Here is a 23,788-nt window from a genome sequence, read left to right on the forward strand (position 1 = left end):
CCCGCCGATCACGACGTTATGCACCCCGCTCTCGCCTTTGCACACCTGGTGCTCACCCTCAGCAGCCGCGGCGCCGCCGCGGCCGGACACGTCGCTGGACGCTGCCTTGGCCCTGCAGGTCCACTCTGATGAGGTGGACCGCCTTTGTGAGCATTGCGCACCGGCAAGGCGCCTGTTGGCAGGGGATTTGGCATCAGCGCGCTTATCGGCAGGGGCAGTTGGGCTTTTATTGGCAGCGCGGCCCGGCTGTTATTGGCAGAGCGGCTGTCGGTAGGGCAACAGGGTTGACCGGAGCCAGTTGGCTGTGTTGGGCAGCAAAGGAAATTTGACACAACAGCAGCCGCGGCAGCAGGTCGGCTGCAGCACTGTGCAGGCGCTACAGCGGGGCCGCCATTTGCTCAACTGGGCGGCTGCACACATCAAGGCCGTGCTGGCCTGAGCTATGTCGCTGCGCTGGCAATCAAAGCGGCTGCGGCTCTGGCATGAAAGGTGCCATTGCCTGCCTGCCGGCTGCAGTCAGCAGGCCTCCAGACCCCACGCCATGCCCTCACGTGAATGGGCCACTCCTGACGCCGTTGCCCGCCTGATGGCCACCAACGCGCCCAGGCGGCCACAAACCCCCTGACGTGTCGGTGGCGAGCGACCTGGATGCACTCATCCGCACACAGCTCTCGGGGTCGAGGCTCTGCCAGGTGGGGTTGGCAAGGCCAGCCGGGATCGTTATATAAGGCAGCAGCCGCACTTGGTGCGCGACAGCCCCCTCGCTTGCGACATGCAGGCGGCCTTATCGTTGTTTGTGGCTCTGTCAGCCTGTTCGCTGCCGGCGATTACAGTCGCATGCACACTCCCGTACCCCGAGGCACGTCCGCTGCCCGACAACCTGCCCAAGCTGTCAAGCAAACCCTTGCCGCCGTGCCCCGCCACGCTCCCGTGCCTGCCGACAGCTGGTTCCGCGGCTCAACCCGGTGCGCCCCAGTGCGCTGAGCGGCTGGGGCAGGAGCCGCGACCGCGACCGGCTGCTGCACCGCCTGGCATTCTACGGGCTGTGCGAGAAGGAGGTCCAAGGGGACGGCAACTGCCAGGTAGCTGCGCTTTTGGAACTCTAAGCGTGCCAACCTCGCATGGCCTGTGTGTTGCAGTGGTTGTCGGTGGGTGTTGGATGCTGCATTGCGCCGTTGTGAGTTGCAATGCAAGGTGGGCTGTGATGAAAGACGCGTGAGGTTGTTTTTGGGGTTGTCGCAGCAGCTGTAGAGCTGTTCAGGAGCTAGCAGCCACCCATGATTGTGGCAAAGTCAGGCAAGGCTTTCAGATACTCAATCGGCAAAGTTGCGCTTCACGACGTTTCCATCCAAAAGTATAATTGTCGTTCGACTGCCCCATGACTGCCTTCCCTAGTTCCGGGCCCTCAGTGACCAGCTGTACCGCAGCCCAGACCACCACGCGGCAGTGCGCGCCCGCGTCTGCCAGCAGCTGCACATGCACCCGGGGCGGTACAGCGGCTATGTCACCGAGCCGTACGGCCCCTACATCGCCGGCATGGCGCGGCTGGGCACATGGGGCGACCATGTGACGCTGCAGGCGGCAGGTGGGTGGGGCACCACAATGAGCTTCGGGGCTGGGTGCGGCTGTGAGTGCCGGGGTGCTGGCGGGTGCGTGGCTGCCTTCTGACTCGCACGGCAAAACATCAGGGTGAAGAAATGCTGGACGCCAAACCGCTGCGGTTGTGAGACTGCTAACTACAACCGCCCGTCAGGTCTTCACTGCCACCAGGATATGGCACTCTGCTTCCAACCCCTAGTTATCACGCCTCCCCCATGGTCTGGCCACATCCCGCAGCTGATGCGTGGGGCATCAAGATCTTTGTGATAACGTCGTTCCTTGAAAACTGTGTCATTGCCATCGACCCCGTCCAAGAGAACCCCGCCTTTGTTGCACGCGCCCTGCACCTGAGCTTTTGGGCAGAGGTGCGGGTCACTGGGCTGCCAGTATGCGTAGGGCTGGGGAGAGGGGTTCGGCGGCGATGGTGGCCACGTGCCCTGGGGCAGCATGCTTGATGGGTCGCATGGGCCCGTCACCCCAATCCACAAGGGTCCATAACCTACCTCGCTCTTCATGTGTATTTGCGCACCAACACACAGCCGCATACAACCAAACTTTGACACACACGGCTGCACGCACACAAACACAAACACCCACACACAGGTCACCACATATATCCACGTTTTCACACATGCACATCGCCTCCCCCATCCGCCAGGTGCACTACAACTCTGTGTATCCCGCCGGCGAGAAGGCCCGCCGCTCCCCGCGGGACCTGCTGCCCCGGGGCCTGCGGGGCGTCCTGGACGCAGGCAGGGACGTGGCCGCCAAGATCATCCCGGGGTGACCAGATGTTCTCCCAGTGCATGTCTCGTCGCCAAACACGAGCGGCGTCACGAGGGTGCCGGGCGACTGGCGCTGGCGTGGCATTCTGAAGGGGGCCAGAGCAGGGTTGCAAGGGCCGCAGCTGCAGCGGCAACTTAATTTGCTGAGAGGTCTGGGCAACCTGCTACGTATATGTGAGGAATCTTTCTTGTGCGTACGCCAGTCTGTGGCTGCACAGCGCTGAGGTGCCGCTGAGAGGCGGCACTCACTGATTGATGGCGCTGTGATGATGCGCCCTGTGTACAGTGTAAAGGCCTGGCAGGAAGCTTTAAGCCACGTGTACTTCGTGACTCATACAAAGCGAGGGCCCCTATCACAAACGTGATTCACCGGTGTGAGCAGGCTGGGAGCCTGCTGACGTGATCGTTTCTTTCCTTTACATGTAGACGAAAACAAAAACGCTGCAGCCGAAAACCAATTCAACAAATGCGCAAAAAGTAAATTGAGACGGAAGGTATTGCAATATGAGGGCTGGGCGGCCGCCCACAAATCAGAGCGCATCACCGCCAGCGCCAAGCACGGCGCTGGTTCGCCGACCCGCCAATGGGCCAGCGCACCCCCCTACCGCCGCCTCGCGGGCGCCGCCGCGCCGACAGACAGGTCGCAGCTGCTGGCGCCGGTCGCGTCGCAGTCTAGCGGCGCCCATCGGGAGGCGGCGAGGTCGCAGTTGAAGGTGGGCTTGCCGATGGCGCGGTTGACCGTGTTGTGCGCGCGGCACATCCAGGCCTGGAACTCGTGGCCGCTTGAAACGGCGGGCGGGTCGGCCCTTTGGGAGTGTGTTGGTTTGTGTTTGGGGAGGGGTGTAGGTGGAAGTGCGGAATAGGCCAAGCTCACGGGCGGGCAGATGGGATCAGGGGTGCTGCGGTCCCTGGCAGCGTGGACAGGTCCGCCTGCACAACATCATGCGCGCCACTGGACCACGCTGCCCGCCCGCGAGCAATGCCCTCCCCGCTCCTCGTTTTGAGGGCAGGGACTGCCGTGCAGCCATGGGCGACAGCTGCCCTCAAGGCAGCCGCCAACAGGCACCCACATGCGTCGTCAGCTGCCTGGCGACACCGCCCCCCCCCAAAGCCCTCTACCGCCCGCCGACCGCGAGTCGATCGCCCCAGCCGTGGTCATCCCCCAGCACCCGTCCTATTTGCCTCCCGCTGCGGCAGGCATCGCGAAAAGGGCCGGCCCGGCTGACTCACTTGACTATCTCTGAGAAGTGCCGCGCGCAGTCAGCGCAGGGGTAGATCCTCGTCAGCACGTCCATCAGGCTGCGCGCGTCCCGCTGCTGCTGCCGCGTCGGGCGCTTCGGGAACTGCGCCGCGAGCGTGTGCAGGAACACCCACGTCGCGCGCCCGAGCTCTTCGCGGGTGACGTGCTGGGGTGCCGCCGCGTGGCGCTCCGCGCGGCGCGGCGGGGCCTCCGCGCCGGCGGAGGCCGTGGGCGCGCGCTGCTGCTTGCCGCCGCCTGCAGTGCCTGTGCGCTGTTGATGATGGTGGTCAAGCTGCTGCTGGTGTTGATGCTGCTGCTGCTGCTGGTGGTGGTGCTGCCGCTGCTCCTGCTGCTGGTGATGCTGCTGATGTGCCCACGGGGGCGACGCCGCAAACCGCTGAATACTCTGCTGGAAGCCTTGCAGGAGGGTGCAGGCTGGCTCGAGGGGGCCCTGCTGCCACCACTGCCGCTGCCGCTGCGTGTGCTGCGAGGAAGCCATTGCCGCGCGCAAAGCCGCTCGTGCGAGGTGCGCAATCGCGAGGCCGTGTCACCCGTGCGGCGGCGACTACTGCGATTCCTTGGCCGCCGGCTGCACTTGTGGAGGTCGCGTGCTGAGCCTGTCCACCACCGGCCTGAGGCCCTTGTAGCGTGCAAAGTCGAAGATGACCTGCTGCTTGTCGGGCAGGGTGCCCTGCTGCTTGTGCTTGTAGAGGCTCTGTAAGAAAAAACGGAGGGCGAGACGGATCTCCTCGTGCCTGTGCAGCAGGCCTTGACCCTTGCTGCTCATATCGGGCTAGATCACGCGTGGTCGGCGTGCGCAAAGACGAGAAAGTGTCGCGTCATACAGGTTGGAGGTCTACTTGTGTTGAAGGATTGGCCTGGGACGCCTACGCGATCAGCAATGGATGACGCGTGACCCATGCCGACCGCAGTGACTGGTGGGATTGGCGAGGATGCCTTCTGGAAGTCGTTGAGGACCGCTGCAACACCACAAAGCAGCGGGTGCACCCGCTGCTGCGCCACAAGGGCGCTGGAAATTTGCCGACAAACATATGCAGGCAGTCCCTGCCTCCCTTGCGACGGTTACACCCCTTGAGAGCTGCCGGGCATCTCCAGCCCTTTCAACAGCTGAGGTGGCCGTCCCCGTCGTCATGGCAGGCGAAGCAGCCAGCATACTTCGTGCACTTGAATGCGAACGCAACGTTGTCAAAGTTCTCAATGCCCTCCTTCAGCGGCCGCCGCGTCTGCTTCACTGTCACGGCCAACGCTTTGGGCGGCGCGGCCGCGACGCCCAGGAACGCCTGGATCCGGCGCGCCGCGCAGCAGCCACCCACGTCACTGGCCCCGCCTGCACCGCTGCGGGTGGCGCCGCCGCCAACGCCGGCGTCGCCGGTGAACGCGGCGGCGAGCTCGTCGTAGCTGATGCGCAGGACGCTGGCGTGGCCTTGGCCCCCCAACAGAGTGTCGTAGTACACATACACCTGTGTGGACAGGGGCGGATGGTGATGTGATGCAGACCACGGGCATGTTGTGTACCCATTGGTGGCTTTGGAGCTGGTGGAAGGGAGTGATGACAGGGAGAACTCAACTATTTCAGGATTAGCGCGATGCATGCAAGCGCATGTGCACACGTGGGCAGGCCCCCAGCGCATTTCTAAACCATCGCTGTGTTTTGCGAGCGGAGTGGAAAGAACACTCATGAACGCCTCTTAATGCATGAAGGTTTTATAGAGGAGGACTGGATACCCGGGGACCCACCTGATCATAGTGGGTCACGAAGCCCTGAAAGGCGGCCACGTCCACCTCCAAGGGGATCTCGTCCAGCCGCTTGCCGATGTAGGCACCTGTCTGTGGGGCCCCGCGCGAGCAGCAGGGTGGCTTGGTGAGGGCCAAAGCACCTGTGATGGACCTTGCAAATGTTTCCAGTGGCGGAATTGTCTCAAAGGGCGGCCAATTGTTGCGGCAGCGGCAACAGCAACGGCAACAGACACGGCAGCAGTCGCAGCACCGGCAGCAGCCAGCTTTCTGTTCATGATTCAAATACCACAGCAGCCCCACACCATCAGCAAACGGCGCACGCCGGCCCACAGGGCTTCTGCATTTTGTCACGACCTGACGCTTGCCACGGTGAGTGGCAAGCAAGCGTCAGGCCTGCACTGCGGCTCACCCTCCCCTGCCGACCTTGTCCGCCCTCAGCTTGGAGGCGTAGACATCCAGGTGGTTGCTGCGCCGCAGCACAATCTTCTTGACGCGCGGGTCCACCAGCAGGCGCTGGAACACGGCCGTGGTGGCGCCCTTCCAGTGCTCTGCGGCCAACAGCAACGCGCAGCAAGACGCGAGGCGGCAAGGCGCATGCTAAAATTTGTCGTTGATAGTGGATCATGCCCGTGTAAGCAAGATCCCCACACACCAAAGTGGGGATAGGAAGGTCTGACCAACTGCAAGAAAGGTCAAAGCAAGCGGCGCAGCTGGCGCTACGTAGCTGCTGCCCAGCGCCCTTCCCGCGCACGGCCATTCACCTGGAAAGAGCTTGAAGCCGACGGCCTTGCAGCAGCCCTTGCCGGCCGCCGCTTGCCCTTGCTCCTCCTCCGTGTGGGGGCGCAGCTGCAGCAGCTCCACCAGGAAGCGCTGGGGGTCCTCGTCCCGCAAGAAGACGTCCCAGTCCCACCCGGGTGAAGTCTGGAAAAGAGCCTCATTGAAGGAGTAGATCTGAGGGTTATGTGATTGCGGCACGAACAGCAAGCAGGGTGGTGGCATGGGGGGCAAGGTGGATCACTGCAACGCATGGGCAACCCGGTGCCACTGACCTTTGCTCCTGCTGGCATGAGCACGGGCACATGCGTGCAATCAAGGGTCAGGCAAGTGTGATTGCATAGCTGTGCAGGATGGATCTGCCGCACTCTCGCAGCTGCTGAAACCTGACATGTTCAGAGCTCCCAGCTCCCCACCCACAGGCACCTTAGGCGCGCGCGCACCTTGGCTTCGTTGAAGACCTCGTTGTGCATGAGCACCTGCCCAGGCAGGGCGCGCGGATCACCACAATTGAGCAGAAGCAACAGCAGCAGCGGCAGCGGCGGCTACGGCGGCGGCAGCAGCAGCAGCAGCAGCAGCAGCTGCTGCGGCTGCTGAACCAGCAGTCATGAGTGCAGTTCAGCCCCCCAGCCCATTGTGAACTTCTGCAGACAGGTATTGCCACATACAAATGCCGACAGGAATTAAATCTCAAACGATAATTTTCAAAGAAGGCTGATGGACGCCGACTCCGGCGCCCCCAGTCGCACCTCTGGGTGGTTGTGCAGCATGCCGCACAGCAGGTTGGTGCCGGTCCTCTAGTAGGCCAGCACCACAAACGGCACAGGCCCGTCCTCTGGCAGCGGTAGCGGCCGCAGGGCCGACAGGTAGTCGCGGCAGAACAGACGCCGATGGTCGATGCGCTGGGAGCGCGCGAACAGCAGCACTGTCGCCGTCAGGAACGACCCGGCCAGAGCAAGCGCGCCGGCCGACAGCCTGGACCAGAAAAGCACGCAGCACACGGCGACAGCCCAGCAGACGTTGCGGACGAGAAGGCCGAACTGGGTCGCCGCGATGTGGTCGCTCTGGCCGTCCATCCAGTCGAAGCAGACGCAGATCTGCGTGAAGCGCAGCCGCGCTAGCTTGCAGCGCAGCCGGACAAGGTCCTGCACCAGGGCGGGCACCAGCGCCAGCATAGCAATCGCCATGCGGCGTGGCGGCGCAAGGGCCGCGGGCACGCGCGGCAGCACCGACACGACGCCCAGAGTCAGCTCGACGGCCATGATGGCTGCAGCACAGGCCGCCAGCAGCACCAGCCGCTCCCCCATGCCTCGGCCATCCAGGCCGCCGGCGAGCGGCGGCGCGCTGACCGCCATGGAGAGCGCGAGCAGCAGTGTCGCCTCGGCCCAGTTGGGCAGCGCGCGGAACGTGGTGTGCGGCAGCGCCTCAAGGCAGAGCACATCGCCCGAAGCCCAGCCCGCGACCTGGCGCAGCACGCCGCCCCAGAACGGGTGCACCGCCTTCGCCTCAGGCACCGCCACGATGGCTGTATCTTTGTCGGCGGCGAGCGCCTTGAGCCGCAAGCACAAGTCCACGTCCTCGCCGCCGGCGGTCTTGGGGTAGGCCCCGCTGAACCAGACGGTGTTGTTGCTGCGGCCGGGGACGCAGAGGTTGGCCGTCACACCCCAGGGCGGGGTGGGCTCGCGGGCCGCGATGGAGACGAAGAAAGTCATCTGGGAGGCCACCTGGAATTTTTGCAAAGCACAGGAGGTTTCAAGGTCTTGGCAAACGTAAAACCACAGCGGGGACTACCACTGCCTATGGCGCCTTTTTGCTGTCAAAAGCAAAGACAAGCTCTGCGTCAACACCAGCGAGCAAGTCAAAGGAGTCTGTATTGAACGACGTTCACCAATGATGTCAGCTCAGGGCACTCAACCCCCGCATCCCCCGCAAGCATGACCCACCAGCGCGTGCTGCTGCATGGAGTGTGGCTGTGGCAGCTGGGTCAGGCCGACGAACACCTTGGCGTGGGGATGCCGCAGCGTGGCGCCCAGGTAGGCGTCGAGCAGCTGCTCGTCAGGCGCCACGTCATCGTCCAGCAGCACGTTCCAGTCCCCAAAGCTCTGCGCCATTCCCGGATTGCGCGCGTCGCTGGCGCCCATGTTGGCGAGCTGCACGTACACGCGCACGAGGTGGTTTGGGCTCCAATCCTGCAGCGCCTGCACATCTGCCAGCGCGGGCGAGGAGGGGTCGTCGACGACGACGAGCGTGTGCAGCGACGCGCGGGCGGCGGGCGACGTGCGCAGCTGGGTGATGCGGCGCAGGGCGCCAAGGTTGCACCTGTGAGGGGTGTGGGTGGGTTTGATTGGGCTTGCTTGCGTGGAGGCTGGTGAATTGTTTTGTTCCGACAGAGGCGGCGGTGCCGGGATGGGTCCCCTTCTAGGGTCGGTGGAGACTGGCCATCAGGATGGGGCTGGGGTGGTGCTGTCCATTGCGGTTGCGTATGGTTGAACACAGTAGCCTGTGACTGGACAGGAGGCTTGAGCCTCAAGATTTGCAGCAGCCATGCTCAGCCAGCCACCCTGAAAGCTGCGCACAGGGACGACCCCCCTACCAACCTGTAGGTCGGCACGACCACGCTGAGGCAGCGCAGCTGGCGCCCAGCAGCCGCTGGGCCCAGCGCATGCCCCAGCACCGCGATTGCATCTGACAGCAGAGCGTCCCGCCAAGGCGCCCCCTGCTTGCAGTAGCGTGCAGTCCCGAGGCCACCGACGCCGTTGATGAGGCTTGCCGAGGGCGCGAAGACGCTAGCACCCCACCTGCAAAGGAACGGGAGGTAGAAAGTGTGGCAGCATGATATTTGTGTCCAGGCGTTTGCTTATAATGCAGTGTGTGTGTGTGTGTGTGTGTGTGTGTGTGTGTGTGTGCGTGCGTGCGTGCGTGTGTGCGTGTGTGTGTGTGTGAGTGTGTGCACGCGCGCACATGCATGTGTCGATGTGTGCCTCCATGCCTGCGCACGCGCGCGCGCACAGGGGCACACATGAACAGCCTTGAGCGCACTTGAACATGCATGCAGCCTCCACAGGTTATTAACAAAGCCCGTCCTACCCCTGCTGGTCTAGCTACTTGCGTGTTTGAGCTGCTGTTCCCTAAACTAAACTGACTCAGTTAGCCTAGGGTCGGACCGTAGAAACCCAGCTGCAGCCCCCCAAGTGGCTGCCCCGGCCACCTCCGATAGAGCTCGAAGAGGAAAGGGTCGCCGTGCTGGTTGACGAGTTGAGGTGGAAAGAGCTTTCCAAAGGTGTCCAGGTGCCAGCGGTGCATGACCGGGAACATAGGGAAGACAGGGAAAGATGTGTCGCTGAAGCAGAAGCAGGCACATCCAAACGGCAGGTCGCGCGCCTCAGAGATAGCCGCAAACTGCGCCTCAATCTCCGCCTTCCAGCCCTGATCAGGAGGGGCAGGGGTGCGTGCCGGAAAGATTTGTGAATCAAATTGTGCAGGGCAAGACAAACGATACGACAGCAGTGTTGCATCTCCTGTATGGCCATGATTCATTAACCCTCTCTTGGCCGCGGCCGTCGCTGGGCCGGGCGATGCCGATCCCGTCGCCAAACTCGTCGCTGCCAAAATCGCCGCTCCCGAGGCCGCCGATCCCGCCACCGCCTTGAACATCAGGCAAGCCCCGCTGCTGCCTACGTGAGTAGAAATTGGAAGCCAGTGGCGCGCAAGCCGCCACCGCCGGCACCAACATCTGGCTGAGCGGCAAGTACAGGGTGAGACCTGCACCAGCGGAGGCAGAGGGGTGTTGCAGAGGGGAGGGGATGAGCAAGCGAGACCAAACCAGGCGGCAATGCGGGGCAGAAGCGAACGGGCTATAAAATACTGGTGGTTCAGAACCCATCGACGCCTACCCACATGTTTCACCTCTCGACTCGTGCTGCGCGGGCGCCACCAATGCCCCCTTGACCACCGTCACAAATGCGGCACTCTTGGACCGCTTCACCGCGCCGCGCTGCCGCATGCGCCCCCAGCCACACGGCCTCCTCTGCAACGGAACGGCGCTCACTTGCCATCTTCAGGGCCTATTGGCTTTCCATGGCCTGAGCGCTGGCAGGGCTGGCCAAAACGACGGCATGCGCCCGACGCCGCTGCGACAGCTCGGCCAACCCGCTGCCAGCAGCGACGCTTGCGGGGCCGCCCCCTCTCCGCATACGTGAGCCTGCGCCGGCACGGCCTGCCAGCTCCGCTGTGCCTTTCAACGACACATTGCTGGCTGGCCGTCCATGCCCAAGTGCGTGGACAACATGTGATGTCACTGTCCATCTCCTGGGCGCTGAGTGCGCAATCGCGCACACCTGGCTGCACTCCGCCGCGGCCGGTTCCAGCAGCCCTCGAAGACTCACTCATACACAGGGATCCATTCTGTTGTTTTGCGGCTGCCGGCGCCGCCCTCGAGCGCGGCAGCGGCGGCGCGCGGTGCGCGGCAGGGGGCCAAGGCGCGTTGACGCCGTTCGGCGCGGGAAGGAGCCGTATGAGTTGCTTCAAGTATGAAGATACCTTTGCGACCGCTGTCGGGCGCGAACATGCCCAGCGGGGCGGGTGTCCAGATCGCGTAGTGCGGGCAGAGGTTGCTCGCCCGGCTGCCTCCTGTGACTGTCTGGGCTGTCCCGAGTGTTCAACTAATGATACCAAAACCTTTTGAGCTGCGTGCGCTGCAAGTCCTGAGCGCCGAGCTTATTCTGCGGGAGGGGTGGGAGCTGGCTGTGCTATGGAAGCTCCGGCTCTTTTGAATCGGACGACGGTTTAAAGAACAATTTCCTTGAGAAATCAAATTATCAAATTGGGCCTGATTCCACGAGGCCTGTCAAATCGGGGCAAACACCTCAAAACGAATCCCTTATCGTTTTGATATCAGCGTTTTGCGGTGGAGCCATTCTTCACGGATGGTTGTATATGTACCTTTCTTTGATCTGCCTGCCACCTGGCTTCCCAGCCATCCTAGTTATTCTCATTGGTTCTGGTAAGGCATCCTGCAACCAAGAGCCCACGAAATTCAATGCTGATTCGGCCGGTGTTCAGGCCGGAAGCGTGGCCATTGCTGGGAAGCCAGGGAGCGATCGTCGTGGCCAAATGACGACGTGGGGCGCTGGGAGGGCTGGTTGGCATTTATGTCGGGGAGGGACCGTAAGATAGCGCAGGAGGCGGCTTCGGGGTGTGTAGTGGGCAAGGGATGTTTGGTAATTTTTGTGTTGTTGATCGCGGCTACTTGAAGGCCGGAAGGGCCCTACATATGGGGGCCTTGGGTTTCATTCGTTTTGAAGTGCCCAACCCCCATCGATATGAATGGGTCCGGCTAATATGAGGGTTATTGAAGTTTTGATCGATATCACGCTCGTGGATTGTGGTTATCGATTTGGCAAAATCTTTCTTCCAGATTTGCCCGCGATAAGAGCGATAAGAAGCCCCGTGGAATCAGGGCCTTAGACGCTGCAGTCAAAGTACACACAAAATTGCTTTTCAAGAACACACTTGTTTGAAGAGAATCCATACCTCTGGCCAGAGACCACAAAGAAGGCGTGGTTTGAGCAGACAATTTCCAAAGCTTTTGAATGGTTTGGTTCACAAACTTCAAACCAGAGTTTCCGAGCAAATGACGCATGGCCCGAAAGGCTCGCATTCGGGCCACCAGCAGTTTTTTGCGTTTGACTAACCAAACACTTCCGGGAACAATAGAAGGGTTGTTCAATGTGCGCAAACTACCAAAAAGAAGAGCCCGAAACCCTGTCCAGCTTTGTGTAAAGGGATAAAGTTTAGGAGTTAAAGAGAAGGTGTGTGTGGCAGGGCGCAGCGTGAAGGTAGTGGGCTGCCCGCAGCAAATGCACGCACCCGCTCGAGCACCTTGATGTCATCACCCAGAAGCACAAAAAAATCTGCGCCGTCTGTGAGAATTGGGGGGAGAATAACAAAGCAGGACAGCTGTGAGTAGATTGGTTATGCAAGTGGCCCTATATGACGTTGATGCACGCTTGGTCAAACGGTCTGGTCAACTCAGCAGGCAGGCAGCGGCCGCAGGCTGCAGACCCGCTGTCCGGCGCACCTGCCACTGCGGCCTCCGCTAGGTGCGCCCAGATGTGACAGATCTTGTGCCGAAAGGGGGACCTAATTTTGAGGGAAATCCAGGGTGTGGCAGCATTATCAGGGGGTGCGGCGGCAGCGGGGTCCGGACCAAAGGGGCGCTGACACATTCCCCCGTACATCATCAAGGTGTTGCGCATCGTCACAGCTGATGATTCTGGAAATGAGTTGGAATACAAGAGGTAATCATCGTAATGATTGTGCCGCCCTCTGATGCCTGCTGTCAGGCGGTACGCCTGGCACCTGAGGAGCGTGAAGGCTGTTTCCACGCCAACGCCTGCCAGCGCCGCTTGGATCTTGGCACGCGCCTCGCCGTTATCAAACATGATGTCAAACTGCAGCAGGACACGGTAACAGCAGTGACGGCCGATGAGTTGGAGACTGCAAGAGCAGTTCATGTTTCTGCAAGTGCAATTTTGCTGCGGGTGCATGCTTGGCTGGACACAATGAGCACGGCCATTTGTGCCAGCTTGCACTTTCCTGGTCAATCGCGACGTGTACGCGCAGCAGGCTGCGCTCCTCCGGCGTCGTCGTGGCCGTCAGCGACTGTATGAACTCGTACAGCCTCTCCCACACGGCTCCCTTGTCTTCCTTGCCACAGTAGGTGCATTAGGGGGCGGGCACTACAACACCTCTGAGCAAGGGGGCAGCCCCCACCAAACCCTTTAGGCGCTGGTGGGGGTCAAGGGCAGTCCCCTGTGTAACTGATTCATCATCATCATCATTGTTACTCTATGCCATAGCATCGCTGCCATCGGCCAACTAATTACAGACCCGCAACCGATTACAGCCCCCATGTTCCTGATAGCAGCTTCCTGTGGAACTGATGACAAACCCGTAATTGATTACAGCTGAACTTCACAGCAAACATCACAGCCACCCCCGAGCAAGAGGCGGCTCCCACCCCCCTTGCGCGCCGCTGAGCCCCGTGTGAACCGCATGTCTTGACTCCACCATGATTTTACAAGCTTCACTCAGCCTCATCAGGGATGTGCATGGACAGCATGCCAGCCTCATCTATAGAAAATGAAACACCAGATGCTCTGCTTGCCGAGTTGAAAGCCGCCACCATGCGCATCAGCCTTTCCATCTGACTCTGCTCCATAGCACGGCGCCCGCCCTCGGGCACCTTGCGCTGCCGACCGCGGGCAGCGTGCCTGACGCCGCCTCATCTCGCTGCAGCCTTGCCTCCTCCTCTGCCACCCACTCCCGAAACGCCGATGAGTACTGGGACAGAATGTTGGACTTGAGCTTGTTGCATGCGGCCTCGTCGCCAGCCTGGCCGCTCGCGCGCCACACCCTCTGCAGCACCTCGAACGCCTCGCGCCGCTCCTGCCCCTCCTCCCTCTTCCACCACTGATTTGCCGTTGGCATGATGGAACCCCCGCCAGGCGACGCCTTGTGCACCCGCTTGACCATAGCATTCAGCCGTGCGCCCAAGAACTCCATCTGCTCCTTGGTGTGCTTGGTCTCGGTCGCGACGCCAGCCGGGTAGTCGGGAAGGAGCTCCCACGCACGCAGCAACTTGTGCAGCATGTGGGCGGCGGTGTCCTGAGGGATGTAGACTCCGGTGCTGCCCGTTGGGCCGGCGACGACCCCCGCCTCCGCATAGTTAGTGTAGTGCAGCACCTTGGCGCAGCGCAGGGTCTCTAGCAGATTTGATGAAGTGATGGAGAGCCCCGCGGCGTCGGCATGTTGGCGAAAAAGTGCACTCTTGGTGTAGGCAGTGAAGCTCTCGATCGTGGCCGGCAGGTCTGGCACCATCAGGCGGAAGGTTGAGTTGTTGGCCATGTATAGGTTCAAAAGGGGTGCTCGTAGCGTTGGCGCGCTTCCGCTCTGCAAGCTTTTTGAAGCTTCTGTGTGTGCGTTTGGGGGAGTGGTGTATGTGTTCGTGCGTGTGGGTCAAGCGTGGAACAAGGAGCGTGTGCGTGTATGTGCTGAAGAGCGTGGAAGACAGAGTGTGTGCATTCAAGGAATGCGTGTGGAGGATGGCGCCTCCCGCGCATGCATGTGTGCGCCATCACATCCTGGCCACGCCACAGATCCTGCCCATCCAACCCAGCCCATCACCACCACCACCGCCAGCACCATCACTGTCTGATGCTGTAGCATTCCCCACCGCCAGCACCATCACCACCACTGTCTGATGCTGTAGCATTCCCCCTACCCCACCCCACAGGAGAGGCCAAGCAGGGGGCATCCCAGGCTGGAAGCGCCTGCACTTCAGTAGCCCTGGCCACTGCCCCTCATCTCTCAGCCCAAGAACACCTGCAGGAGCCAACCCCATCGCACCCAACCCCTGCCCAGCAGCACAGCTTGCATGATGCACGCCTCACCTGCTGCTGCTCCTGCTGCCCCTGGACAGCAGTGAGGACAGGATGGTGGACGTGCACAATAGCAGGAGGCGCCACGCGCCCAGGGGGAGGTGAGGCCAGCAGGCGGTGAAGGGCAGAGCGTACGGGGAACGACGGGAAGGGGGAGGGAGGAAGGGCGGCAGCAGCTTGTGAGCGGGGTCAGCGTTGAAATAACATGGTGAAGACGAGGCAACCTGGGCACAGGTCACGCGCTTGCTGCACACCGTGCATACAGCTGCAGGGCATGCGACATGGTCCGTGATTTCCCTGCAGGATGTGCCCAGTACAGCGCCCCTGCCAAGCTGCCACCCAACAGGTGGCCGTTCCCAAGCGCTGCCATGGCCCGGAGCCCATGGAAAGACAGGCAAGCCCCCCCAAACTGCCGTCAGGCGCGCGAGCTCAGCGGGCCGCTGCCCAGGTGAGCAACCTCAGCCACAATGAGGTGCACACAGCTGCACCCATGATGGTGCATTATGCAGCAGGCACATAACATCAGCTATTGAAGTAGCGCTATGGAGACCAGGAGCGCACCTGCTGCTACCCATCCTCTTCATCGGAAAGGCTCTCCGGAGCATGCTCGTAGATGAAGTCCTCCACTGGGGCTGAGTCAGGTGGGGGGTCCGGGCCCTCGTCTGGCAACCTCTGCCAATACATCTGCAAGAAAGCCCAGCATGCAGCTTGGTCAGTTGAAAAACCATCGGCTTGTTGCAAGCCGATGGATGGTGGGTGCACCCTGGACTCCACAACGTAGCGGGGGGACCAATGTCAGCACATATGAATAACCTTCAGAGTGCTACTGCAATTCATTTGGGAGAGTCAGTAGGTGTTGTTTATGCGGCAGCCACCTTGTCGAAGATGGCGTGTAATTGATTGGTTCATTGATTGACTACAGCAAGCAACATCTGCGCCCACTCACGCACCGCCAAGTTCGACGCTTGAGGGCTTACTGACACCAGGTGGGGTGAGATCTCTGCCAGTTGCTGCTGTGTGATGCGGCCTTCAGCCAGGGCCTGATTGAAGGCGTATCGGGCCTGGAACACGAGGCACCTCCTGTAGGGCCGTGCATCCGTGTTGAACGACAGCACCTTGCCGTCCAGGTCCGTGAACCTCAGAGGTCGTCCATCCTCGTTCATGAGCCTGCGCACAGCGCAAGTTCGGGCTCTTAGTGACAGGCCAGGAATCGGGCGCCACTTTGCTCTTTGTCTGCTGGGTGGAGATGTGCTGCCCTTTGTAAAAAGGCAGCTGATACTGTGGACGCAGATTGTCAAGAGCCACTGATGGAACCCCGACATAACAACGCAAGCAAGCACTCGACAGATTGGCCGCAAAACTTGCATGCCCAAAACAAGCTTCCAATGAAGGAGATTGATGCACCAGGCAAAGGCAGTGCTGTGCCATTGAGATGCACTGCGGCTTGGGAGCACACCCTCAGCAACGCAATGCAGAACTCTCCTGACTTACCAGCAAGACAAACTCACCCTCGAAGTTCCTCCTGGAGTTCCTGAGGCAGCTTCTCAGCGCTGCTCTTCCAGGGGTATCTTTTCATGTCGTGCATGAGCAGCTCTGCATCCCCCAGCCAGCACATCCGGTACTGCCCGTCAGACCGTCCTGCGCCCCGTGCGCCCTCCCAAATGATGCACAGGTAGCCGTTGTCAAAGGCCTCTTCTATGGGCCTGCGAAGTGCGAGCGTATGAGCTCTGTGGGCAAACACAGCTGACAAGAGCTGAGTGTCACAGGGACTCAGATGCAGCATCATCTGTGTTTAGAAAGGGCCATGTGCGGGGTAGCAAGACGATGATGTGCCACTTTGGTCAAAGAGACAATGCTAGACACAAACTGCTGCCTTGTAGCCCCTCAAGCGATGGCAAATATGCAACTCAGCTGCACTCTGCATGCACCCTACTTCAGTTGATACCAGGTGTACAGTCCGGCCTTGTAGACGAGTGAACCTCGTCATTCATCAACTTGCCAAGCCGTGCCTTTGGGAGGCGAGCTTGTCAATGAACGCAACAACCCTTGCAGTACGCCTAGCTGCCCTATGAAAAGCAGTGTCACCTCCCACAAGACAAATTCTGCAGACGCTCACTTGATCAGCATCAGGCCGTTTGCAGGATCGTTGATATTCTGGAAGCCAAGAACCCGCGCAAGATCCATGCGCCATGCGTACTTGAACAGGTGAGCAGCGCACACCAGCTTGCTGGACACAAACTTGCCCAAGCCCATGCAGAAGAGCTGGGACTCGACTGTTGGGGACTTGCAGCCGTATGCCTGCACAAATGCAGCGGAAGGTGGAGGGCAACCCAAGGTGTGTTTGTTTCAAAAACTATTACATACATGCAAACTACTGCCGAATGAAGGTCTGATACAGCATTTGCGCTTGGATGGGCACCTTTGAGCAATGCAAATACTACACCTGCTCAGAACAGTGCATCCAACGCGCACAATCAGTGAAAGTGCACATTGCTGCAGAAAGGCCCACTGAAAACTTGTGTGCCGTTTTTGTGAACTGCCTGGGTGCTGGCATGCAAGGCTGCAGGCAAACTCACCTCAATGAGGGCTTTCTTGAAGTTGGGGTCTTGGTGCTGTGTTGCCTGGCTAGTGGTGTACTTGTACCGGGCTGTGGCGTGGTGACGCAGGTAGAAGTTGGTCACCCTTGCCTCGTGGACAAGCTCCATCAAGGGTTCCATCAAGGGGCTCGCGCCATTCCCACCAGCTGGAAATTTCATAATGGCCATCAAGAACAGCATCGCGTCAGGGTTGGCAAGGGCGCATCCATCAGGTGGTAAGCAAAACAGGCATGCACTACAAGGCTGCCGGCAAACAAAGCAGTGTGTGTGCTAGGAGCTGCCCTCCACTCGTCCCAAGCTCTATCATGTACAGACTGTTGAAGCATGCATGTGCACTGGCAATCAGGGATGATGCAGTGCAGGTAATGCTAGGTTGACAAAATCGCCGCAAGCACCGTTGCGAAGGGATGTTGCACATGGTGGTGCATGCGGTTACTATTGGCAGCTGGGACTGCTGCTGCAGGGTTTCACAGCTGCTCCACAACAGTGGCTAGGGGTGCACGGTCGGAAGGCTTGTCACCAGCACCATGGCAGAACCCTGCAGCATCTCACCTGCTGCTGTGTATTTGCAGGGCCCCAGGCGAAAGCCATCACGGGCAGATGCGATGAAAGGGGTGGGGTGGGGGGTGTGAGGAAAGCCAGCAGGAGAAAAGAGCCGAGATGGAACGTGCAGGGATGCAGCGCAGCAGGATATGCGGGCGGTGTCAGCACGGACAATCAGGACAATCAGGGCAATCAGGACAATGCTGCCGCTCCCACGCCTGGGCACAAGCAAAGGACAGGATCATGGACAGACAAATGCCCACACACAGCCAGGGAGGGAGGAGGGGAGGGGAAATGCAGCAGCGGCATGTGAGCAGTGTTGGCAGGGGCAATAAGATGATGATGAGGCGCAATTGGCAGAGTGCAGCATGGTCCCGAAGTCACTGCGGCAAGCGTGTGTAGCAGCACCTGGGCTCAACTGTCAACGGGTGGCTGTTCCCAAACCCTGCAGCACCTCACCTGCTGCTGTGGATCATTTGCAGAGGCCCGGGCGGAAGCCGTGAAGGGCAGATGTGATGAAAGGGCAGGGTGTGACAGGTGTTCGAGCAAAGCTTGTTGGGAAATAAGGGGCAGGGATGCCGAGCAGCATGAGTATCGGAAGTTTTGGAACCAAGGTTAGCACTACCATTATCCCCCCAGACCCAGACCAACAACGTCTGCTGTGGCTCACCCCATGAAGCCGGGGCCCCAGCTGAGTCAAATCAGTCAAAAGCAAGAATGGCAGGAAATAATGGGATACCGCCGCTTGCTTTCACAAGCAGTGGGGCGCAACGCAGGCTGGTCACAAGTAGCACCGTGCATGACTCACCTGCTGTTGTTGCTGTGAAAATGATGGCCCAGGCGGCAGCCGTGAAGGGTACATGCAAGGAGACAGAGGGCGAGCAAAGCTGCAACAGTAGAAAAGGATGCAGTGTACGGAGGCGGCATGCAGCGTGGTGCGGCAGAGCTTTCGCAAATTGTTTGTTCAGTTGGGCAGTGCGTGGTAGCTGGCAGTTTGCACATGGTGGTGCATACAGTACTATCGGCAACTGGGACTGCTGCCGCATGGTTTCACGGCTGCTTTACAAGGCGCGGTTGGGGGTGCAGGGTCGGCAGGCTGGCCACAAGCACAATCGCAAAACCCTGCAGGACCTCACCTGCTGTTGTGGATCATTTGCAGAGCCCCAGGCGAAAGCCATGAGGGCACATGCGATGAAAGGGAGGATAAGGGTGATGAAAGGGAGGGGAGGGGGAGGAAAGCCAGCAGATCAAAAGAGACGAGATGGGACAGGCACGGATGTGGATTGCAGGTGGTGTCAGCACTGGCAGGCACTCAAGTGACGCCAACGAGGCAAACTGAGCGCGAAACATGTGTGCTTGCTGCGAAAGGCGCACGCGTCGTCGCCATACCATACTTGCAAGGTGCAGCTGGGCCTTCAACCAAGGTCAGCATCCATCGCCCCCTCCACCTGGACCAGCAACGTTTGCTGTGGCCAACCCCATGAAGCCCGAGCCCCAGCCAGCCAGTCAGTGCTTTGGATTGTGATGCACACGAAACGCACCTGATGCTCCTCTTCCTGTGCCTGGACAGCAGTGAAGGACAGGATGGTGGACGGAAAAAGACGTCACACGAGCACCGTGAAGGAAGCCAGCAGGTAGTGGGACGCAGCATGTGCGCAGGGCAGGGGAGGTGGGAGGAGGAGGGCGAGGGCAGCAGCACCACGTGAGTAGTGTTGTCATGGGCTTTCCGGTGAAGAGGATGAGGCAAATTGGGCACAGCTGCGAAGCATGCAACGTGGTTCGCAAACCACTGCAGCACATGCCTACACCAGCACACTGGCCGAGCTGCAGGCAGGTGGCTACTCCCTGCCTCTGGCATCGTCTGGAAGCCAATGCGGAGACAGGCAGGACTTCCCCACGCCAAATGCCGGCGGCCACATGCTGAGCGCAAGCCCCATACAGTGGCATTTGTTGCAAGGCGTGAGGGCATTTTGACCCCTGCAGCTGGTGCTGCAGAACTCTGTGCTGCTCTAATGGTTGTTCAAAGCATGTGGGGTTGTGCAGATGGGTCATGCATAATTCCACAGCAGAGTTTGAGGCTCAGCATGTTATGTGCTAGTGTCAGTGCCCTGCATACGCCATATGTGCAAACCAGCCGCATGAACGGCAACCAGGAACTAGTTCATGGCTGCACCACAAGCAACTACCCAGTGATGCAGGTTGGCAGAATCGCCACAAGCACCATTGCAAAACCACGCGTGACCCACCTGCTGCTGCTGCTGCTGCTGCTGCTGATGTGGAACGATGGAGGAAGCCCAGGCGGGAGCCATGGAAGGTAGAGAGAAGGGCGCAAACGGAAGGTCAAGCAGGCTTGTGGGCACAACACGAGGCATGCAGCACAACTGCGGGGCTGCAGAGCTGCCTGCTGACCCGAGCATGCCGCATATGCAGTGCTCTGCAAGCCTGCTGTGAGCAGGCCCCGGTGAAGCGTCATGCCCCTGCTTGTTGCAAAAGAGGATCAGCAGATGGCAAGCTAGTTTGCTAGCTGACTGGATGCATGCAATGCACTGCAACTGGAAGGGCCGAATTGGCAGCTGGCGTGTTGCACATGGTGGTGCATGCGGTTGCTATTGACAACTGGGACTGCTGCTGCATCGATTCACTGCTGCTCCACAAGCAACGGCTGGGGACACAGGGTCCGCAGGCTTGCCACCAGCAACACTGCAAACCCAGCAACACAGCATCTCACCTGCTGCTGTGGATCATTTGCAGAGGCCCATGCAAAAACCGTGAAGGGAAGATGCGAATCAAAGGGGCATGTCAGTTGTGAGGAAAGTGAGCAGGTGGGAAGAAACGACACGGGACGGGCGGGGATGAAGAGCAGCAGGTGTGCGGGCGGTGTAAGCACGGGCATTCAGGTGGCTTGAATGAGGCGCACTTACAGGCTGCACTCACAGTGGCAGCCTGGAAAGCAGGCTGCACGCATAGCAGAGCCAGCAAGCCAGCAAGCTATACGATGGATCGCAAGCTGTACGCCTCACCTGCAGTGCACGGACAGCAGTGACGGGATTGAGGATACCATGCGAGCATGAGGAGAGGAGCCAGCAGGTTGTAGTGCGTAGCATGCGGGGAGGAGAGCGGCATGGGGAAGAGGTGAACGGCAGCAAAGGCATAAGAGCAGTGTCGGCTGTCAAGCGCGTGTGAACACGTGGCACCCTCTCGGCACCACAGCGGCACCACTGGAACCACCTCCAACTGCCACTTAGCACCCTCAAGGACTTTTGGATACATGAGACACACTGTGCAGTTGCTGCACTGCGTCAGCGCATCACAAAAAGGCCCACCCACCCTGTACAGCTGCCTTGATGGCAGCCTTCCTGTAGGGCTTTGGCAGGGCCAGCAGACCAGCAGCCCAATCCTCGGTCCTCTCATAGATTATTTCTGCTGCATCACCACAAAAGCCAATATTTTCGTCGCCTGGGAACAGCTCAGGCAATGCCTGCAACAGCTGCTGCCTTGATGTCGGCGCGTCCATGGGGACCAGGGCCTGCGCACGCTACATCGGCGATTGTGAGAGCGTTGTGTGGCAGGCAGCACGCGATGCCTGCACGCTTGACCTGGCATTGTAACCAGCATGGCGATGAAGCCAGCATCAGGTGAAGGGCAGCACTGCACCTCTTAGCAGGCATTGAGCGCAGCCGGCAGCGGCTGGCGCTGGTGCCGTAGGTGGCGCGCCAGCTGTGCCAAGCATGGCCCCCAGCCAGCGCGCGTACCTCGCAGCAACTGACCCCCTCAGCACCCAAACTCGCCACTGGGGGCGAACCCGGCACGGTTAACTGCTCTGGATAGCACCTACAAATCCAAGCGCGGAGGAAGTTGCTGAGCTCAGCGAAGGGGCTGCTGGAGTGCGGTCGAGGCGTTTGGGGAGTAGGTTGTGCGCACTGGATAATTTCTCAACACCATCGAAAAGCAAGCACGAGATTGGCCTGGGGACCTTACGCAGGGAGTCCACTCACCCAGACGGGTGTGACCCAGTGCCTGCTGGCCAGCTCGACAACTGCTGCTGCAGCTGCATGCAACATCAACTTGGCCGATTGTCACGGGTTTACTTTGTGGCCGGGGCACAACACAATGCCAACCCTCCTTCAAAAACATCCACCACAGCATAGTACATCCACCCGCTTAATGACATCATGCAGGGGCAAAGCTGCGCCGATGGAGGCTACCTTGAACTTGCATCAACGGGGGCGAGCGAGCAACTACGCGCCGACACACGAATGTATGCATCGACACATGCATATTTATTGGACGCGTGTGCTGTGCAGTGCATTAATGTGAGGATAAATTTGTATGTAGATTGCCACATTATTGACCCCCTGTGCCTGCTCTGTCGTTTCCGCTCGTTTGCATTCTTGCTCAAGCGCGCAATCAGCTTCAACCCTGCCCCAGCTGCAGCGAGGTTGACACCAAGATCGCGCCTATTACGGGCGGGGAGTGGGCAACAGCGTACCCGCCGCCGAGGTGCGAGCGTCGCAAAGACGGGCGCCAGGCACCCTGCCACCTGCAAGTGTGCAAGTTGTTGCCGCCGCACGCGCGCGAGCCTGTCAAACGCCGTGGTGCTGTTGTGCCACTGGGCGGCAATCGACGCTGCCGGGCAGGCACGAGCACTCTGCCAAAGCGGCAGCCGCGCGCCCTCTGCGCCCAAAGAGGGCGATATTGCACCACTGTGCAAGCGGGGTGGGGAAGTGGGGCACAGCTGTGAACATCCACAAATGCAATGGGTCTCACATGCTGGCGACTGCACTCGCCACCACGTTGGCAATACGAATGTCCAGGTCGTCGGGTTGGTCCTTCAGTGCAGCCTGCGCGCGAGCCAGGGCGCAACGCGCCTCGTCCACGGCAACTGAAGCGTAATACATGTGCTCGAGGGCCGCGCTCGTGCACGCTCTGAGTTGCCAATCATCGCCGCAGCAAAGGGCGTTCCACTCCCCTGTCGCGGCACGTGCGCCAGTCTGCGCTGCATCGAGAGACACACACAGCAAGGCCGCGGCCTTAGAGAGGGGTGCAGACCCCTCGGGCGCGAGCTCGCGCAGCACCTCAAAGTGCGCCAACAGCGCCGCCATCATTTTCTCTAGAAGCTGGATCTCGAAAAAGATTCGGAGCGGGCCAAGGAGCCTGCTGGGCTTTTCATGCAGGAAACGGGCGAAGCGGTCGAGGTTGAGGTCCCCCTCCTTTGCAAGCTGGGACAGGCGGACGATTGTGGGGATGTGGAATTCACTCTGACAGTTCAAGGCCGTTGGCTGCTCGCTGCTGAATTCAAACCACCAGGAGGGGTACCCGATGGGTGCGGCTGGCCCAGCGAAGACGACCTGGGGTCAAGGTACGCCCACGTGCCCGTGTGCACGACGTGCGCCGCGCAAGATTTGATCGATTCGCCCTTGCCCATGGCCCCCATGTGCACGTAAGGGTTCGTCGCGCTGCCGGTCAGCTGCAGCTTCATCTCGTTCTTGTAGGAGTCCAGCAGGACAAACGGCTTGAGATGGCCAAACTTCTCCTCGGCGGTTGCCTTCCTGACCTCCTCGTCCCCTTCTGACGCCCTGATGAGCCTGGTGATCTCCCTAGGGGAGGGGGGGGGTGCGGCGCAGAGAACGTGAAAACCCTCGCAGGGGCGGGGACGAGACCCCAGCAAACAGTGCCTACGCCGCGCGCCCGCGTAGACACGCGCGCCAGCTGGCGGCCGCGAACTGGCGTCGTGCGTGGCGTCGTCACCACAATGCAACGGTCGCGTGCCATGCACATGACTCACTCCAGCGGGGGGCCGTAGGCCTCGGCGGTGAAGAGGACGTCGATCATGCCCTTGAAGGGACCCCAGCGCGCCCGCAGATAATCTGCCGCCACCAGAAAGAACCTGTCGTGCGCGCGCACGTGTTTTAATGTGTGTGTGTGTGTGTGTGTGTGTGTGTGTGTGTGTGTGTGTGTGTGCGTGCGTGCGTGCGTGCGCGCGTGCGCGTGTGTGTGTGTGTGTGCGTGTGCGTGTGCATGTGTGCTTGTGCGTGTGCGTGCCTGTGTGTG

At 60.4% G+C, this 23,788-nt stretch overlaps 5 protein-coding genes across 5 annotated transcripts; 1 reads left to right on the top strand and 4 right to left on the bottom strand.

Moving 5' to 3' along the window:
* Positions 1-1,476: 1,476 nt before the first annotated feature.
* On the top strand, positions 1,477-2,386 carry MNEG_3697 (hypothetical protein; the record flags this gene model as incomplete). The annotated part of the gene is made up of 3 exons (XM_014047823.1): positions 1,477-1,585; positions 1,837-1,964; positions 2,258-2,386. The coding sequence occupies 3 exons, from the start codon at positions 1,477-1,479 to the stop codon at positions 2,384-2,386; spliced, it is 366 nt and encodes a 121-aa protein (XP_013903277.1).
* A 599-nt stretch (positions 2,387-2,985) lies between these two features.
* On the bottom strand, positions 2,986-6,629 carry MNEG_3698 (hypothetical protein; the record flags this gene model as incomplete). The annotated part of the gene is made up of 7 exons (XM_014047824.1): positions 2,986-3,190; positions 3,615-3,888; positions 4,751-5,105; positions 5,383-5,472; positions 5,806-5,930; positions 6,144-6,333; positions 6,600-6,629. The coding sequence occupies 7 exons, from the start codon at positions 6,627-6,629 to the stop codon at positions 2,986-2,988; spliced, it is 1,269 nt and encodes a 422-aa protein (XP_013903278.1).
* Positions 6,630-6,953: 324 nt separating this feature from the next.
* Positions 6,954-14,064, bottom strand: MNEG_3699 (hypothetical protein; the record flags this gene model as incomplete). Its single annotated transcript, XM_014047825.1, has 8 exons — positions 6,954-7,880; positions 8,100-8,475; positions 8,754-8,954; positions 9,365-9,582; positions 9,698-9,889; positions 12,025-12,077; positions 12,236-12,297; positions 13,403-14,064. The coding sequence occupies 8 exons, from the start codon at positions 14,062-14,064 to the stop codon at positions 6,954-6,956; spliced, it is 2,691 nt and encodes an 896-aa protein (XP_013903279.1).
* Positions 14,065-15,420: 1,356 nt separating this feature from the next.
* MNEG_3700 (hypothetical protein) lies at positions 15,421-17,302 on the bottom strand (the record flags this gene model as incomplete). The annotated part of the gene is made up of 5 exons (XM_014047826.1): positions 15,421-15,423; positions 15,575-15,764; positions 16,106-16,300; positions 16,714-16,895; positions 17,174-17,302. 5 exons carry the CDS (start codon positions 17,300-17,302, stop codon positions 15,421-15,423), a joined length of 699 nt encoding a protein of 232 aa, XP_013903280.1.
* A 5,701-nt stretch (positions 17,303-23,003) lies between these two features.
* On the bottom strand, positions 23,004-23,569 carry MNEG_3701 (hypothetical protein; the record flags this gene model as incomplete). Its single annotated transcript, XM_014047827.1, has 2 exons — positions 23,004-23,334; positions 23,523-23,569. The coding sequence occupies 2 exons, from the start codon at positions 23,567-23,569 to the stop codon at positions 23,004-23,006; spliced, it is 378 nt and encodes a 125-aa protein (XP_013903281.1).
* Positions 23,570-23,788: the final 219 nt, after the last annotated feature.

Source organism: Monoraphidium neglectum (genome assembly GCF_000611645.1).
Source record: "Monoraphidium neglectum strain SAG 48.87 unplaced genomic scaffold scaffold00478, whole genome shotgun sequence".
Classification (NCBI taxonomy): Eukaryota; Viridiplantae; Chlorophyta; class Chlorophyceae; order Sphaeropleales; family Selenastraceae; genus Monoraphidium; species Monoraphidium neglectum.